The 18437-nt window shown below is 49.8% G+C and overlaps 1 protein-coding gene across 10 annotated transcripts in view; it reads left to right on the forward strand.

The window, feature by feature from the left end:
- The window catches only part of Ebf4 (EBF family member 4), a 68373-nt gene extending 52356 nt beyond the window's left edge, over positions 1–16017 (forward strand). For 3 of the 10 annotated variants that reach the window (XM_039105845.2, XM_063284541.1, XM_039105850.2), the window contains 10 exons: positions 4289–4370; positions 5071–5406; positions 5501–5627; positions 7014–7102; positions 7229–7294; positions 7390–7561; positions 7646–7831; positions 10688–11044; positions 14993–15068; positions 15264–16017. In XM_039105845.2, the coding sequence (XP_038961773.1) occupies positions 4289–4370; positions 5071–5406; positions 5501–5627; positions 7014–7102; positions 7229–7294; positions 7390–7561; positions 7646–7831; positions 10688–11044; positions 14993–15063 (1486 nt within the window). In that variant the 3' untranslated portion in view covers positions 15064–15068; positions 15264–16017. Of the gene's footprint in view, positions 1–4288; positions 4371–5070; positions 5407–5500; positions 5628–7013; positions 7103–7228; positions 7295–7389; positions 7562–7645; positions 7832–10687; positions 11045–14992 lie in introns of those variants that run through there. The other 7 variants (XM_039105846.2, XM_039105849.2, NM_001415850.1 and 4 more) reach the window with 6 other exon arrangements.
- The last annotated feature ends 2420 nt before the right edge of the window (positions 16018–18437 follow it).

Here is an 18437-nt window from a genome sequence, read left to right on the forward strand (position 1 = left end):
CTCAGGAGCAGATGTGAGCTGTAGGAACTCTTGTACCCTTGGCAGACAGAACAAGTTGCTCTTGCACAGAATACTTGGCAAACTGTCCTGCCATGCCCACCACCGTGTGGTGCTCTTTGAGTTTCTCTAACTTTGTCCATGTATCGTAAGTTATTTAAAATATTGCTCAGAAGCTAGACCTATTAGCACAGGTCTATAATCTCTGCTACTCAGGAGACTGAAGCAAGAAAATCTCAAGTTCAAGGCCAGCCTGAGTAATTGAGTGAGAAGGGATTGGAGCTCAGTGGTAGAATACGTGCCTAGCATGCATGAGGTCCCAGCTTGGTTCTGTTTGTTCTCTTTTTTCTTTTTTTTTTTTTTAAGGTTTATTTGTTTATTATATACAAGTACACTGTAGCTGTCTTCAGACACACCAGAAGAGGGCATCAGATCTCATTACAGATGGTTTGAGCCACCATGTGGTTGCTGGGAATTGAACTCAGAACCTCTGGAAGTGCTCTTAACCACTGAGCCATCTCTCCAGCCCCGTTTATATGTTTTCAAGATATGGTTTTTCTATGTGGCCCCAGCTGTCTTGGAACATGGTCTGTAGACCAAGCTGACCTCAAACTCAGAGATCCTGCCTCTACCTCCTGAGTGCTGGGCTTAAAGACTTGTGCCTCCACTGCCAGGTCTTAATTACATTTTTCTAGCATGGAGAGTGTTGAACATAAAAGCGGAGTAGATACTGAGCCTCAATGAGCTTAAAAATCACCAATCTTAGCTCACCTTGTTCAATAGTTTTTAATCTAGAAGTTTTGAAAGCTACAGTCACAACATCCAAAGGCCCCGAACTACAGGCAAGTGGAAATATCATATAATAGTTCTACTGCCCCCACCCCATCACCCACACCCACACCCACACCCACATCCACACAGGACACCTCTCAGGATTGCAGAGTCCGGCCACACTGCCTGGACTCTCACATCCCAGCCTCTAGGGACTCTGGAGCAGCGAAAGTTCACATCCCAGTTTTAGACTTACTCTACTGTGTAACTCACTCTTGCTTAGCCTTGATTCTTGTTTGCACAGTGGGAACAATTGCAGACCCACACACCACCTCAGAATTTTGAGAGGATGAAATAGGACAGTGACAGGCGATGGCCTGAGCAGGGTCGGAGGCGGTCGCTCCATAACTGACTGGGCTGGGTTTGCTTTCATGTGTTTGGGTTGCTCCCTCCTTGAAGCATTTTACTGTCACCTCATACTCGCCTTTGTAGTGTTTTCTCCCAGTGATTCCAAGGGCAGCTTTGGGATGTAGCCTTTCTCTTACAGGCATCTCTTGGAGATCCAGAAGAAACTGTGTCCCCAGAGATGCCTGCTGCCACCAGTGAGATTGGCACATGTACAGTCCCATGCTCACACTACGGGGCCTTTAGGCTTGGTTTCCCCTGGCCTGTGGGTCATCTCAGTCACAGTAAAGGATTTCTCTGAGCTCCCTTCCAGCCCTTGGAGCCAGGGGCAAGGAATGCTGCACAGAGGAACCCCATACTCTTCCCAGCTTTAGGGGTGACGTGTACTTTCTTCAATAAAATGTATATACCTGCCCACCTGCCCCAGGTCCCTGATGGCGTGTTAGATACTTGGGTGCATGTCCTTCCAACCAGGTTTCTGAGCCCTCCCCCAGCTCTCAGTCTCCATGTCTGCCCTCTCCAGACATGCCACCCTCCTTCTCCTGACCAGCCTTGAGTCCTTATGCCAAAGCTCAATCTTTGAGCATGGATGCCCCGTTCACTAGGAGTAGGTGTCCCTTCCCCTGAGGATCAGATACTCTTGGGCATTGTTAGTGACATAAACACTGGGTCATCTAATGTAAGTATAATGCAGGCCACATGCAAGGTTTTCTGCTTACAACTTCTTTATAAGACAGAAAAGAGTAGGGTAGCTGGGGGTGGCATACACCTTTAATCCCAGCACTAGATGGAGGCAGAGGCAGAAGCAGAGGCAGATGGGTCTCTGTGAGTTCAAGACCATCCTGATCTTGTTTCCGAATAGCCAAGGCTACACAGAGAAACCCTGTGTCTGTGTGAAAAAAAATCAGTAAAAATAAGCAGCGATAGGTAAGATTAATTGTGATAATGTGTTTTCTTTAATCCAATGTATCTAAACTATTATTGTTCCTCCAGTGCGATCAAATCAAAAATTACTGAGTTTTAGGTTTTGGAGGGCTATTAATGTAGACCAGGCTAACCTTAAACTCACTGTATAGCTGAGACTAGCCTTGAGCTCCTGCTCTTCCTGCCTCTACCCACTGAGTGCTAAGATTCTAGTTATGCACCACCATACCCAGCTAACTCATGGATTATTTTATAATCATTTTTCTTAGTGTTTGAAATCCAATATGTATTTCATACTTGCAAAATATCTCAGATTGAGACTAAGGACATTCCAAGAGGTTCGGTGCCATAGAGGACTTAAGAGAGCACAGATGTTTGGCCCCATCAAAACTGGATTCAGCAGGACTAAGGCAGAACCTGAGCCTCTGCATTCCTGCCAGGTTTCCATGCAGCACGGCCGGTCTAGCTGTTTTCTGAAACCACTGTTGCTGTGGCACCTTTTAGCTGACCAAGTGTGCAGATCAGTACCTGTTCTCAGTACCCACATCTCATCCCCATCCCAGAAACCCTTCCTCGTGGCTCTACAGGGTTGGGAGCTGTGTACAGTGGGCAAGTGTGGATACTAGGGAAGCACCTTTTGTGTCCACCCGCACCACATGCATTGCTAGTCATATCGCCCATGCGATCTAAGAGTTAGCATCGATCCCTCAGCTCAGGGGCTGAGATGTCTTCCTCCTCCTTGCCCCTGATAAGCATGCTGGGTACTGAAAATTAATAGACTAGCCTATACTCTCAGTGTGAAGATGTGCTACGTGTGAGTGTGGGACAAATTCGAGGACTGTGAGGCTCTAGGGCATCTATACCATGAGAAACATATATAGACAGTATAGAGAGAGCTACAGTATGTGCTTTTCGGGTACCATCCCAATTTTAGACCCTTAACTGCTCCTTATTAAAACAAGCAGCAGCATGGTAAACATGCTTCCCAAACTAGTGGAAGTAAATTGGGAACACTAACCAGATGCCCAGGAAGCTATGCCACCGGCTAAGACCCTCCATGGACTGAGCCCTGCCCTCTACAATTGTAAGACAAGTCCAGTGATGCTCCCAGAGCCTCCCAGGGGCTAAGGCACACATTCGAGTATTTGCCTTTACAATGGCTAGGGTATCTATGGTTACCTTGCTGATGGTGTCCAGGCTTCTCACCGAGCATCTAGAAGACTGGAGGTTCAAGTGCCCATGTGTTTGTACATAAAGTGACCACTTCACAGCATGGGCTGTGCTTTCTTTTCTTTTTAACCAATTATTCTATGTAAAAGAAGAAGCGGGTCCCTGCTTACCTGTTTGGTATATGTGTGCAGGTAGATTGTTTCCTGTATTCTTGCTATGCACACCCTGTAGGATGGACACATAGCATTCCTGTGCTTGTACTGTTTGTAATCTGTGATTTTGACTACTTGATTGTTTTGAAACAGGGTCTGCCTTTGTAGTCTTGATTGCCCTGGAACTTACTGTGTAGATCAGGCTGGCCTCACACTCACAGAGCTCTGCCTGCCTCTGCCTCATGAGTACAGGTCATATGTGAAGTGCATGTGATGTGCGATGGCTGCATCTTTGAGTAATGATCAATAAAGCATATGCGTCGATAACCGTCACACTGTTTATGCTGAGCACATGTCGAATAGGTGATGGCTATTATGTGAGGGGAGATGTGCAGCATGACCGATGTGTCATTTGTGATGTCAGACTATGACAGATTTGCATGGCCTTTACACTGACTTTGTATTCGGTATTGGGCATATGTGGCATCTGCTCCATGTGGAATATACGGTGTGTGTGTGGCAGTACACGTTGTGATGAGTATAGCTCGTGAGTCATAGGTACACACACATATACTGTAGGTTTATGATCGGCACATACTGTGGTGTACTCTGGGATGGTGGAGAAACATACATTTTATAGATAAAAACCCACCGCGTGCACCTGTGTGCTAAGGTAGTCCTGGTGATGGATCTTTTGGTCTATCTCAGGCATTCTGTGTGTACACAGCTTGAGATAGGAATGTGGGGTTGCACCTGTGTGGAGGCAACCAAGGGTGTCACTGTGCTGGGAGGGGGCACGGCCGAGAGTCATGACTTCACCTATTTACAGAAGCCGCAGACCCTGGAGCCTCCCAATCTCACTGTTTCAGGTTCTTCCTCAAATTCTTTCTCAAATGCAACCAGAACTGTTTGAAGAATGCCGGGAATCCCCGAGACATGCGCCGCTTCCAGGTAGGCTTGGGGGAGCCCTCTCACCCCATGCAAATCCGCCCTTTCCCAGTAGGTGAAAGGGAAGCTGTGACCCAGCCTGGAGTGGGTCTTGCAGAGCCCTGGGCCCCAGGCCTGTCGCCTGCTGGGGGCGGGGCAGCCCCATCTCAACTTCTGCTGACTGCCAAGGGAGGCTTCATTAGATCCCACTTAAGAAGATGCTAATTGTGACATTTTTACATGATTAACGACCCAGGTAATTTGCATAGTGTGAAGCTGAGAACAGCTGCCCTTAGCACATCCCCAACCTGCACACCCCTCCTAAGGCAGGGGGCAGGGAGAAGGCAGCACCGATTTCCTGCCCAGGAGAAAGTGGGGGCTCCTGTTGATGGGTTCTGCGCTCCAACTTTAGGAAGGCATTGCTATCCCCAGACCTGATTGATACCGTATCGTGTTTCTGTGTGTGCCAAGACAGAGGGCACTCTTTGTCTGAGAGCTATGGCTTTTCTCAGAGCTTTTGATTTTTGTAGCTCCCTCGAAGTTCGTTCATCCGAGGGTGTCAACCGGTCCAGCTGGCCTCAACTTTACCAGCACAGCCCCCACCCGTCTGAACCTCCCCTCCCCTAAGGGGACTCTGAATTCCAGCTCAAGGTGCTAGTTCTCCCTAACAGTGGCCAAGGGGTTCTAAGGGTCCCAGCCAGACTGGTCTTACCTGTGCACACAGGTGGTGGTGTCCACGACAGTGAGTGTGGACGGACACGTGCTGGCTGTGTCAGACAACATGTTTGTGCACAACAACTCCAAGCATGGACGCAGAGCCCGACGCCTGGACCCTTCTGAAGGTCAGGACTCCCAGCCCAGCCCTGGCCAGCCTCAGTCTCTGCCTTGGTGCAGTCCCTTGACCTGGGTCCTCTCCTACCTCCCAGCTGCCACCCCATGCATCAAGGCCATCAGCCCCGGGGAGGGCTGGACCACGGGAGGCGCCACCGTCATTATCATCGGAGACAACTTCTTCGACGGGTTGCAGGTCGTGTTTGGCAACGTGCTCCTGTGGAGCGAGGTGGGCCAACCCCTGCCAGTCGTCTCCCTCTGAGCCTCAGGGCTAGGCCCTTCCCACAGGACTAGACCTGCAGGCCTCCCCTCTTCTCTCACAGCTCATCACTCCCCATGCTCTCCGGGTGCAGACGCCACCACGACACATACCCGGGGTAGTAGAAGTGACCCTCTCCTACAAGTCCAAGCAGTTTTGTAAAGGAGCCCCTGGCCGCTTTGTCTACACAGGTAAGGAAACAGGCAACTGAAGCAAGGACGAAAGGCCACAGAGATAGCGCTGTGAGCTCGGGGAGCTCAGACACAGTTGCAGGGGTTAACAAAAGTCTACAGGTAGCCAGAGTCCCCAGCCTCTACATACCCTCAGCCTTATAACTACTAAATGATCATTCAAAGTGCTTTCCCTCTTGACTTGTGTGTCTCTCCCTGAGTTTCTGGCCCCTTGGAAGCAACTTCTGCTTCAAGTCTTCTCACCAGGGGATATCTTCCCCTTCTGGCCTTGTACTCTGGACCTTGTTCAGGACCTTGTCCTGGCCTTGTTCAGGACCTCCTGGAGGGTTTTCCTTTTTTTTTTTTTTTTTTTTTTCTTTTTGACCTTTCATCTCAAAGATGCTTCTAAATGGGCTCACTACTTGAGGGTGTCTTGGGTCATCCAAGATGCACTCTACATTCACTTACTGGTGTGTGTGAACACACACACACACACACACACACACACACACACACACACACACACACCCTTGTATAATGCCTTGGTGAACATTTAGCATAAGGCTTAAGGGGATGCAATGAAAACTGGGTTCAGTCTGACCACTGGTGGGAATCTCCAGTCACTGCCATCTTTGATTCTTCCTCCAGCCCGAGCCACTGGCTTCTTCCTGTATTCACAGAGGTGTGGGGACATGGGGTACCCTCAGGTGGCTCCTTCATAACTTGGACAGGCTGAGCTGCAAACACAGAATGGGTGGGTAGGTGGAGGACTTGACAGAGGAAACCCCCCATCTCGGAGTATGTGCTGAACTAGGCTGAGGTGTAACTAGAGTTTCGAAAGCAGAGTGGAGTAAGGAGCTTCAGGGGGAGAGGAGGGAGGAGAGCCAGAGACTGGATGGAGACCTCATCCTCCCCAGCCCAAAATTTTGGTGGGTCCCTTTCCTGAGGTGCATGCAAAACTTAATAGTTACATGTCGCTGAGAAGCTCCCTGATCCATGATAAATAAAGATTATTAAGGTTTGTTTTTTGTTTTTGTTTTTGTTTTTTTCATGACAAATGGATATGACCCAATACAAAACAATCCCGAGTCTCCTACCCCTAGGAATATAGATGTGTGTGTGTGTGTGCGCGCGCGTGTGTAGCATGTGTATGTGTGTGTGTGTGCGTGTGCGTGTGTGTGTGTGTGTGTGTGTGTGTGTGTGTGTTGATGTCAAGCTTGGCACAGAGCCTGGCCCAGTAAATATTTGTCGAATTAATTCTAACCAAATACATGAAGGAACTGAGAAGATTCCCCTGACACTCGCTGATACACCGGAGCAGGTTTTTCTGGGCAACACATCCTGTGTTTGGTGGAGCTAAGCTCTGCTTTGGGAGGAGTGTGCTCCAAATATTGCCGTTCTCCCCAGCCCTGAATGAACCCACCATTGACTACGGATTCCAGAGGCTACAGAAAGTCATTCCCAGACACCCAGGAGACCCTGAGAGGCTACCCAAGGTATTCAGAGGGATGGGCCGAGAATAAGGATGTCCTGTGGGCAAGAAGGTGAGGAAACTCCTTTGGGGCCCCTGTGCAACCCTAAGGGCTGCCTGCCCCTTGGTTCTGTCTCCTCTCCTGCCCTAGGAAGTGCTGTTGAAAAGGGCGGCTGATTTGGCGGAGGCTCTGTATGGAGTGCCCAACAGTAACCAGGTATGGCGCCTCTGCCCGCCTCCCAGCGCGAGGGGCTGGGGCTTTGATCCCGCGCCTGCCGCTGCCCCGGCCGTGCCCCGTTCTTGTCTTCGCAGGAGCTCCTCCTGAAACGGGCGGCGGATGTAGCCGAGGCTCTGTACAGCGCCCCGCGCGCGCCTGCACCACTCGGACCCCTGGCCCCCAGCCACCCGCACCCCGCTGTCGTGGGCATCAACGCTTTCAGCAGCCCTCTGGCTATCGCCGTCGGGGATGCCACACCGGAGCCGGGTGCGTGTTGCAGCCCTGCCCTCAATAGTGGTGCAACAGAAGAGCCTTGCGCTGCCAGATTGATTAACAGCCACTCCCCCGCAGGCTATGCCCGTAGCTGCGGCAGCGCGTCTCCCCGGTTCGCGCCCAGCCCTGGCTCTCAACAAAGCAGCTATGGCAGTGGTCTTGGAGCCGGCCTCGGTAGCTATGGAGCGCCCGGTGTGACTGGCCTTGGCGTGCCCGGGTCCCCTAGCTTCCTCAATGGCTCCACTGCAACCTCACCTTTCGCCAGTGAGTGTCCCCAGCCTACAGGAAGCGCGCGCGCGGCGGGAGGGGGTCAGCCCGGGGAATGCAGAATGGACTCAGCCCTGCCTTCAGCCCATCCTGGGGTGTGGACTTCCAGTTCCTGCCTTATGTTGGTTGGACCTGGCCTAGCCATGGAGAGCCTTTAGTCCTCCTTTCATATGACCACTCCCTGGTTTTGGTCCTCAGCATCACGGGGAGCCCCGGGATCCTGGGGCCAAACTTCTTGCACCTTAAACCCTATTTGCTGACCCCAGTTGTACACATCGCTTCTAGCCCTTCCCTGATGGTGAAGTCACCCTTAATTAGGAGTACTTGTGCTGAAACCTGGTGGACAGCAACCTTTTGGGCCTTCACCAGGACTTCGGGAGGAGGCTGGCGGCCCCTGCTGGAAGCCTAAGGAACCTCTAGAGACTTGGGCTTCCAGCGCCTGGCAGTCCACAGGGATGTGTGGCTCTGGGTTTCAGAAGCATTTCCTGGGGCAGAGAAACACAGGGGACCCAAGGGGTGCGGCGGAAGGCGGGGGCTGGAGGAGCTTCCTCACCTACAGGACACTCTTATTCCTGTCTCATTCTTTCTGAGTACCGTGAGCAGCCTCTCTAGTTCTCCAGCTGGTTCAGGCAAAACAAGAGAATTCCCTGTGATCAGAGCAGGGTTCAGAATTGGGTGTCTTAGCCAGGAGCTTTCAGGCATTCAACAAGTTACTTGCGTTCCTCTCAGTAAATCAGGACCAGCACCCCCTGCCTCAGGTGGCTGTCTTACCTGAATATGCCACTGTGCATAGAAAGCCAGACACAATGGAAAAAGAATGTATGATTTCCCAGGCAGAACCCAAACTGTAGGTGCTAACCGACTTCCCTCTGTCATCTTGGGTTAAGGCAGTTCCCTTGGATGGATGGATGGATGGATGGATGGATGGATGGATGGATGGATGAATGGATGGATGGACAGACAGATGGATGGACAGTGGATTTTTATGCTTTATTGTTTTGCACTGCCTCTCAGCCCCTTGCAATACCAATGGTTACTCAGCAGATACTTACATACACATAAGGTGACAAAGCACTAGGCTTGGCAGACCCTGTTCAGCCCTTCTCACCATCAAAAGACCTCTCTACAGTCACAAAAGAGGTTGTCCCTCAAGGCCTGGGGCCCTACTGAATCCAAGAAATAGTGACATCTGCCCATGGAGGAGCTTGTGACTTTACCTGCAGGTCCTTTCTTCTGCCTCCCCATTCCCCCCCACCCCGTTTTTCATTACCTGACGTAACTTGAGTAGTCCCCTGCCTGATTTTCTTTACAAGGGTGCTGTTCTTTTTTTTTTTTTTTTTTCAGAGCTGGGGACCGAACCCAGGGCCTTGCGCTTGCTAGGCAAGCACTCTACCACTGAGCTAAATCCCCAACCCCAAGGGTGCTGTTCTTACTGGCTGGCACTTACTTTGACCTTGACTTGTAAAACCCAAGGTCCCTTCAAGCCATAGTCCACACGGGCCTTCTTGTGTCCCTCCTGACACTTAGCTCAGGATCTGCCCCACATCGCTTCAGTTCTGAGACAGTCAACCTCACAGCCTTTCTCTGGGTTTTCCTTGTGTCGAATGGCTCATCCTTCCCAAGGGACACCAGCACTGGGCAGCAGTGACAGCTGCTCCAGTGTACAGTCTATCCTGGGCCACCCCATTCAACAAGACCAGAACTTCCAGAGGCACTCACGGCTGCTTCACCACCAGCAGGGACATTCTGGACTCTACCCAGGCCTGTTCGCTTCTCGAATACTCTTACCCAGGCCCACATCCATCCCCCAAGTGTAGGGTGCTTTGTGACACCTTAGCAGTGTGTCATTCTCATTGAGTTTGCCAAGGTGTTCCTAAAATGTCATCAGAGTTGTCCTAGCCAATTGTGCGGGGGCTGTCTATGTCTCTTCTCACTCTTTAGTTTTAGTTATTAGCAAGTCTAGAATTCCATAACTCTGTAAAATGTGGCTATTTGCTTTCTAGGCCTTGAGAGATGGTGTGTGTGTGTGTGTGTGTGTGTGTGTGTGTGTGTGTGTGTGTACGCGTGTGTGCTCATCGGTGTAAAGCATTATGTCCAGGGATGTATGGGAAATGTTCAGGAAAATGCTAGCACTGAGCATTTTCTTCAAGGAGATGGTGTCCATGGGCTAAGGACATTTAGAATAGGGTAGCGATTGCAGTCATTTTTGTATCAAAAGTCACAGAATGGTTGGCTCTGATGTCAAAAGCCTTCTCAGGCCACAGATTTCTTCCAGAAAGTCTGTACCTGCTGTCCACTGCCTGCTGGCTGAGGTTGTAAAGAGGTGGAACTGAGAGACCCTAGACAGGAGCCCCAGCAGATGCAGGAGGCTTCCAAGGTCCAAGAGGAGATGACAGGGCCTTGAATTAAAGTGGAAAGAAACAGTGTCCAGGGTGGGGAGTAGAACAAAGTGTAGAATATGCTGGGTAGGAATGCTCATCTGGAGAGGAAGTTTGGGTGCTGTGTGTGGGTCATTACATCAGAGGCTGCATATACACCAACACTTCATTCCGCTCTACTTACTGCAACTTTGTTATGACCCTCGAACTTTGATGCTAACCTTGGCAATGCACACTCAAAAGCATTTAAGAATTCCAGTGGTTTCGACAGGAATTCCGATCTTTCCCTCTCTTCTTATCTCCCGTTGCTGGGAGCACTCCTCACTGTTTGTTTTCACTGGGACTGATCCTGTCAGTTCCATCCCTGAACGTGATGTCCAAAACTCCGGAAAAAAAAAAAAAAAGGCAAGCACTGGTACAGGGCCCAGAGGCTCCCAGTTTACCTCTAGACATTACCTTGTAGTGATCTTCGTAGGCCCTCACATCCCAGGGAGGCCTGAGCCTGCAGCCTGGTCAACAGGGACTCACTGCCCACGTGACACCCCAACCCTGCTGCTCACTCTGGTGCTGTCTCCTGTTGTGTCTCCCACTGCCTTCCCTGCTGCACCCGCCCCTTCCTCGCCCCGCCCCGGAGTCATGCCCTCTAGCCCCCCGCTGGCGGCTGCCTCCTCCATGTCCCTTCCGGCCGCTGCCCCCACCACCAGCGTCTTCTCCTTCTCGCCTGTCAACATGATCTGCGCTGTCAAGCAGAGAAGCGCCTTCGCCCCTGTGCTGCGCCCACCCAGCTCCCCATCGCAGGCCTGCCCCAGAGCCCACAGAGAGGGGCTTCCAGGTGAGCAATCAAGGCTGCCTCACAGTGACCTAAGGGATCTTCTAGACACCACCAAAGCCCCATGCTGTTCAGCGGTTACTTTTGGAGGGTGCCCAGCAGTAGGCTCTGTGGGGGTCCAGGAAGGCCCAGCTGGACCCCACTTCCTCAAACCTTAAAGCTTGAAGTATCCTGGCCTCTGTCTAGACCCGCTCAATTGACCACTTGGCTAGGAGGGTAGAAATCCCACTTGGAAAAGGGCCCAGTAGTCCAGGCCTGTTCAATCGAGCCCAGAGCAAAGACCCAACCCCAAGTGCTGAAAGAACCCCTGTGGATTGCATGCGAGTCTCCGCGTTGAGACTGGGTCATCTAATGAGCATGAGGACACTGACCTTAGCTGAGGTTTAGCCTAGCTTCTCCTTTTCCGGTGTACAGGAATTAAGCACAAGTACCCGTGCCTGGTTGGTGAGAAGGTTGCTCTCTCACTTCATACCCAGGCAGCAGGAACTCTTCCCACCCAAATAGTCCCAGAACCTCGGTGGATGGGGGAGGAGTTAGGAGTAACAGGGTGTGGGTAGAGCAAGTCCCAGTCAGGAGGTATAGCTGGGAGCAGGGCCGGATGAGGTCATTTTCAGAAGACTTGCCATTATGAAGCTAGAGGATGTCTGGAAGGATCTCTCAGGACCCAGACCAGAACTTAGCACTTAGCCCAGCACCTGGCGTGGCATTCACCCCACAGCTGGTGCTGAACAACTAGAGGTTAAATTTTTAGGTGAACATTGGGTCAGAAGACCCCTTTTGAATAGAGAAAACTCTAAAAAGGTTCACTGCAGTTTGGTGGACAGCTGAGCTGGCAGAGGCTGGGGTTAGAACATACCCTACAGGATAGTCTCCCAGATAGTGGGCATTCCTTAGGGAAAAATCATTCTTAATCAGGCATACTGTGATATTTATTCAGTTTTCAATAAACCAGGATATACTGTGAGTCTTCTAGGAAACAAATCTATGAGCGCACAAAATTTATTTATTTTTGTTTTGTTTTGTTTTGTTTTGTTTTGTTTTGTTTTGTTTTGTTTGAGCAAAGTTTCTCTACATAACCCTGGCTGTTCTGGAACTCACAGAGATCCACCGGCCTCTGCCTCCAAAGTTCTGGGATTCAAAGCGTACAGCACCATGCCTGGCACAAAATTTATGTTAAAAAAGAGCATCTAGACATTAGTTCCTGGGGGAGTCTTTGAAGTTCAGGAAGAGACACCCATGTGGTCTCCTAAAGCTGATGTAGTTTGCTGAGGCCAAGGTAAAGTCAGGGAGGCAAGGCTGCTGTATGAGACCCGTGGTCACCCTTCAGCCCAGTGCAGTGACAGTGGGAAGAATTGTAAACAGTACCCTGAAAGGCCTCTGGGTATACTGTGATATTTATGGGCTAAGGGTCTCTTTATAAGAGAGGAGTGTGAAGGACTCCTTGGGGTCTGGGGAGACAATTAAAAATGATAGACACAGCATCCAGAAGATCCACCTGACCCCTGGGAAAAATGGCTGTAATGCAGGGTGGTCCAGCAACCCACTGTGGTCTGGAAAAGTTTTGCTGCGCTCTGTTTTACTCTGTAGATTGAATGAGATCTTTCTCTCCATAGCCCGCCACTCTGGGCGATTAAGGAAGATCTGAGATGGTTATTTAACTATCTTAAATTTCAAACTTTTATACTGGGTAAGAGGGCAAGGAGACTAGTTGGTAAGCCATCTACAGGACGAACCGTTGTCAAAGAAGGCCTTGCCCAAGCAGGATGTGAAAGGATAATTCCTTTTCTAGGGCAGAAGGCTTCAGGAAGGTCTGTGAAGAGAGAAGCTAGGGGTGTAGAAACCCAAATGCAGAGTATTAGAAGATAAGTCATACAGATATATATATCAAAACCTGACTGATGAACTCACCAACAAGGTGACAAAGTGACTTAGAGTACAGGAGGACTTGGGGGGTCGGTTCAGAGCTTAAAACTCTTAAGCATGAGGACCAGAGTTTTGATCCCCAGACACACACACAGATGCCGGGTAGGCCTGGGAGCCTGCCTGTAATAGGACAGTGAAGTTGGGGACTCCCGAAAGCAAGCTGGCTAGTGAGAGTAGCTGTACTGGATCAGTGGGATCTGGGTGTCATTATAAAAAGGTCCGCCTCAGCCTCCGTGAGTAAGATGGAGGAACAATTGAGGATGGTTCCCAACCCCAGTGTGTGTGCATGTGTGCGTGTGTGCATGTGTGCGTGTGTGCATGGCGTGTAATGCACACATGTTTGAGGATGGATGCACACATGTGCAATTACACATTCATGTGCTGACATGCATGTGACACACACACACACACACACACACACACACACACACACACACACAAGAGAATGCATGAGAAGTAAGAAAGTCAGTGAAGTAAGAAACGCCAATAAAGTCACCCAGTGTAGACTGGCTGTCTAAGGCGGTAGCAAACTTGTCTATATAGGGAGGGATTTTCCTTCCTTCCTTCCCTCCCTCCCTCCTTCCTTCCTTCTTTCCTTCCTTCCTTCCTTCCTTCCTTCCTTCCTTCCTTTGTTAACTTTTCAGACAAGGCATCCTTGTAGCCCAAGGCAGCCTCAAACTCACTAATTGGTGCTCCATTAACTCCCAAAATTATCTTTTTTATTAGTCAGAAGTCTCCTCCAAGCTAGGCATGGGGACTCACACTTTTAAACTCAGCACTCTGGAGGCAATCGAGGTCTTTGTATATCTGAGGCCAGCCTGGTCTACAGAGATAGCAAATTCCAGAGTAGCCATGGCTGCACAGTGAGATTCTGTTTCAAACAAACGGGAGAGTCTCATCCAACCAAGCTAAGTCAGTTCAACACAGAGTGAGGTGATCTTTATGGCCAGTTTGTTGGATACTGCTCCAAGGTGACACAAAAGAAGATGTGGATAGTCCTAGCTGGGCGTAGTGGTACTTGATGGTAAGTCTCAGATCAGGAAGGTCTTCAGTTCAAAACCAGCCTGGGTTACATAGCAGGATCTTGTTCTCAACTTCCACAACCCCCTAAAAGATACAGCCCCTCCTTTCTTGGTCTTATTTCCAACTCTTAGGTAATTTGTCTTAAGATGTACATGCAGTTTAAAATGTCAGAGATAGGGAAGAGAGAGGACCCTCGACCTGCCAGCACACAGAAGGGGATCAGCAGGGTGGGAGCTAGTGACATGATGTATTTCCCACCTGTGGGTGGCAGACAGGATGCTGCACAGGTGCTCCTGGAAGTTGCCTCTTCCTTACTGCCCTGGTCCTCACCCATCTGCTTCCTCACCTTGGCACAGGACCTGAAGAAAGTGTGTCTGAGCTCAGGAGAGGGGTTGGTGAGCAAAGTATTTGCTGTAGAAGCATGAACTCCTGAGTTCAGACACCTAACTTCCATATAAAGGCTGAGCATACTGAACACACCCGTAACTCTCAACCCTGGGGAGACAGGCAGATACCTAAGGCTCACAGGCCAGCAAGCCATGCTGGGAAATAAAGGCAAGTTCCAGTTTCAGTGAGTGAGCCTGTCTCTAAAATAAAGTGGAGGAAGACACCCAGAGCCAGCCTCTTCCCTCCAACACACACACACACACACACACACACACACACACACACACACACACGCACTGGTGAGCCCACTTGCACACACATGCATACACAATAGACACACAGAGCCACAGGGAGGGGAGAAGGAAGAGGGCAGCCTAGAGGAGAAGCCAAGAAGTCAGGGAAAAGACATCAAGAGTGAGGGCTGCCTCTCATCCTGAGAGACCTGAGGGGTCCCCCTCACTTTTCCATCCATAATGATGGCCTCAAACAAGTGCCAGAGAGATTGACAGCTTGTAGAAAAAATTATATATCCTGCCTTCTATCTTCAGCCCAGAGAACAGGCAGGTAAAATCTCCAGGCCACAGAAGGCTTATTTCCCTCTCTCCTTCGTGACCACAGACCAGCCTTTTGAAGATACTGACAAGTTCCACTCTGCAGCTCGGGGACTCCAGGGCCTGGCATACTCCTAATCATGGTAGGTGTCCACTGGGTCTCTCCCTTTCATCTGGCCCTGACATGGGTTTATCAGGGTGGGTAGTTGGGGTCCAAGTCTTCCTTTCTTGTGCCTGTCTAGATAACTGACCTCAGAACACGCTCAGAGAAAGGACTTCCCTTTCTTGCAGACAGCCTCTCTGCAAGACTTTCTTCTCTCCTCTTTCCACGTCTGCAGGTGCTGTCCCCAGTGAGTCTGGACTGGAGGTCTTTCTGGTTTCACGTTCATGGCTGGATGGCAGCACAAAGAGATATAGGGTCAGGACTTTGAGTGGACCTCAATCCCTGGGATGCACAGGGAGAGGCCTTCACCTCTGTGCTGGAGGCCCCCTCATACCTAAAGACCTTCATGTTTACCTCTCTTTCTTGGGGCACATAAGAAGCCCAGCACTGTGAGGACGCTCTTGGCAGAAGGGCATCATAGGGAGGTGTTGGGATGTTGGGCCTTACTATTGGTAAGATGAGCAAGAATCGGGAATGGTGAGAAAGAGGACAGCTCAGGGAGAGGTCATCAGGAGAGGCCCTGTTTGCATCTGACCAATCACACCTGACCTAGTAGCCACCTTCTCTCTTGTGAGCAAGGTGTCTAGCAGTCTCAGGAGGCCCATTCAGGCTCCTATGGAGCTGCCCACAAGTCCCTGGACCCCAATGGCTGCCTTCACATCCTCTGAGAGTAGCACATTCATGCTGATCATACCCCACATCCCTGTGGGGGCTTTAGGCATGGAAGCTGCATAGAAGGGCCTCCTGGATTTTGACTCTGACCCCAATGGATGTTTCATGAAATTTGTCCCCCTACCACCACACACCCAGCTCTAGCTGGCCCCAAAGAACAGCCTGGCTGCACCTTGGTGGCCTCACATTCATCAGAGTTTGGACAAAATGGAACAATAAAAACAGATGCAGGTGGCCACGGGGCCTCTTGTGCCTGCTTCCTTGGTCTGCTTTTCTTAGTGGCCCTATAGACCTCTAAGGGCCACTTTGATCCATGCCCTGGGCAACTTTGTGTTTCAGGTTTTTAAATCATTTCCAGTGATCAGCTTAAGAATTAGCCTCTGCTTTGTACCTTCTGGATGGATTCATTCCCAACAGTGTTGGCTGAGGCATGATCAGGAACTCAAAAGTTGGTGTCCTGATCATCTGGCCATGGCCAAGATGAGGGTTGTCAGACATTTGTGGGAACTCAGGCAGAACATATTAAATCTAACTTAGGTGTGGAGGGGTCCAGAAGTGAAACCCAGTTTCAGAGACTAGAGGACCTACCTGGGCTCCTTGGCAGTTTATGGGTCCCAGGATGCTCCTTTGAATCACACTTCCACCCCCTCTTGCTTCCTCCCAAGACCCAGCTCCCTTTTGGCTTTACCTGTTTAAAAGGAGCATAGTAAAAAAAATTTCCTTAGCCTATTCACCCATCCAGAGCCCCCAGAAGACTCCCAGACCCTTGGGTAAAGTCCAGTTTTCTCTTTCTGAAAGCAATTTTTTAAAGAGTCCATCACCCAGTGAGTCCAATACCCAATCTGGACCTTGGGCATTTGGAAACCCTGTGTTTATCAACCCCCCATTCATGAGAACACTCATGCCCTGCAGTCTTCTGGGAAAACACCCTTGCCAAAGTGGGTGGGCTGCCCCTGTCCTTAGAGGCCTCCACTTCTTTGTCTGGTGTCCTTGGGCAGGATCTAGGCTTCCTCTCCTGGGATACATGGTTGGTGTCATCTTACCCTCAGTGCTACTCCCCTGCCATCCCTGATGGAAGCCCAAGCCCATTCCATTCAACTACAAGCCTTTCCTTGCTGTGCAGAGCCCTCCGAGGCCAGCCCTCTGCAAACTAATGTGTACTGGAGACAACTGATAACCGGATGGGGGCTACACTCTGATCCCTGAAATGGGCCAGGTGCCGTGATCAACATAAAATGAGATATGGTATCTAACTGACCTCGGTGGCCCCACCTTAGTACTTAAGCACCACTTGAGTTTACACGACCTCTCTTACACACACACACACACACACACACACACACACACACACACACACACACCCCAGTTCCAGGTAGATTATATATCAAAATGAGAAACCAGAAGCAATAGCCCCATTCTCCTACAGAAAGATAAGCATCCTTCTGCCAGGTGATCTCCAAGGTCTATTCTCACTGACACAACCGATGTTCTTAATTTAAAATAAAAAAAAAATTGGCTAACTGTGTGTGCACTCACATGTCGCAGGGTGAGTGTGGCGATCGAAGACCAGAGCTAACTTACACAAGTCTGTTTCCTTCCACAGTGGAATCCAGGGATCAAACTCATGTCACTGGGCTTCCATTGCCAGAGCTTTTACCCACTGAACCGTCTCACCAGCTTGACACAGTTTAATTTTAACTTTTGATACATTTATTTGTTGATTGATTGATTGATTGATTGATTGTGTGTGTGTGTGTGTGTGTGTGTGTGTGTGTGTGTGTGTGTGTGTGAAGACATAAGTATTAGACCTGTTCTAGGTAGTCCTGTAAGACCCTGAGGTCTATCCTCTCTGAGATGATTTCTCCACAGAGGAAGCAGTCACAGTCTACAGCATCTTTCTCCCCTTAGAAAAGAGATATTTTACAGTCAGATTCTCTGAAGCCTTGAACTCCTTTGCCTGGAGGAGCCACCTCCCTCCAATCCATGCACACACACCTTTGCACTTTGATCTTGAAGCAGAAGATAGCCTTTAGCTATGACCTCAGTGGTAGCAACTACAACCAGTGACAGAACAGAGTGAGCTAGAGGTCTGATATTCACAAGAAGCCCATCAGCCTGAAAGCCTGGTGGTTGTGAGGCACCAACCACAAGTGGACCCTAGAGTGTCTGTCACTCTGCCATGTTGACCTTCTCTTTGCTAGCGTTATTAGCTGTGTTTGTTTTTCTGTTTGTGCATTTGCTGTTGTTGTTTAAGGATCTCACTATGTACTTCTGGCTGGTCTCAAACTCACAGAGATCTGCCTGCCTCTGTCTCCTGAGTACTGGGATTAAAGGACTAAACCACCACGCCCAGCTAAAATCGACCATTGTGTCACAGTGCCCAGAGGATCAAAGTGCTTGTTTTCAAATGGATAGGCATTGTCTAGCACTATTGCTGTCTTCCCCCATCTCATGGCACTGGAGATTTACCATAAATCAGTTGTCTGCATACAACGGTCCGTTCTGTATTCTCTATTCTGATCTATTGGTCCTTTTGTCTGTCATACCAATACTATAGCATCCTAACAACTTTAGATAGATAGATAGGTAGGTAGCTGGCTTTAATATGTAACTGCAGTATCTTGAGATTTCTGTTGCTGTGATAAACACCATGACCAAAATCAGCTTGGAGAGGAAA

The sequence above is a fragment of the Rattus norvegicus genome, chromosome 3 (assembly GCF_036323735.1).
Source record: "Rattus norvegicus strain BN/NHsdMcwi chromosome 3, GRCr8, whole genome shotgun sequence".
Taxonomy (NCBI): Eukaryota; Metazoa; Chordata; class Mammalia; order Rodentia; family Muridae; genus Rattus; species Rattus norvegicus.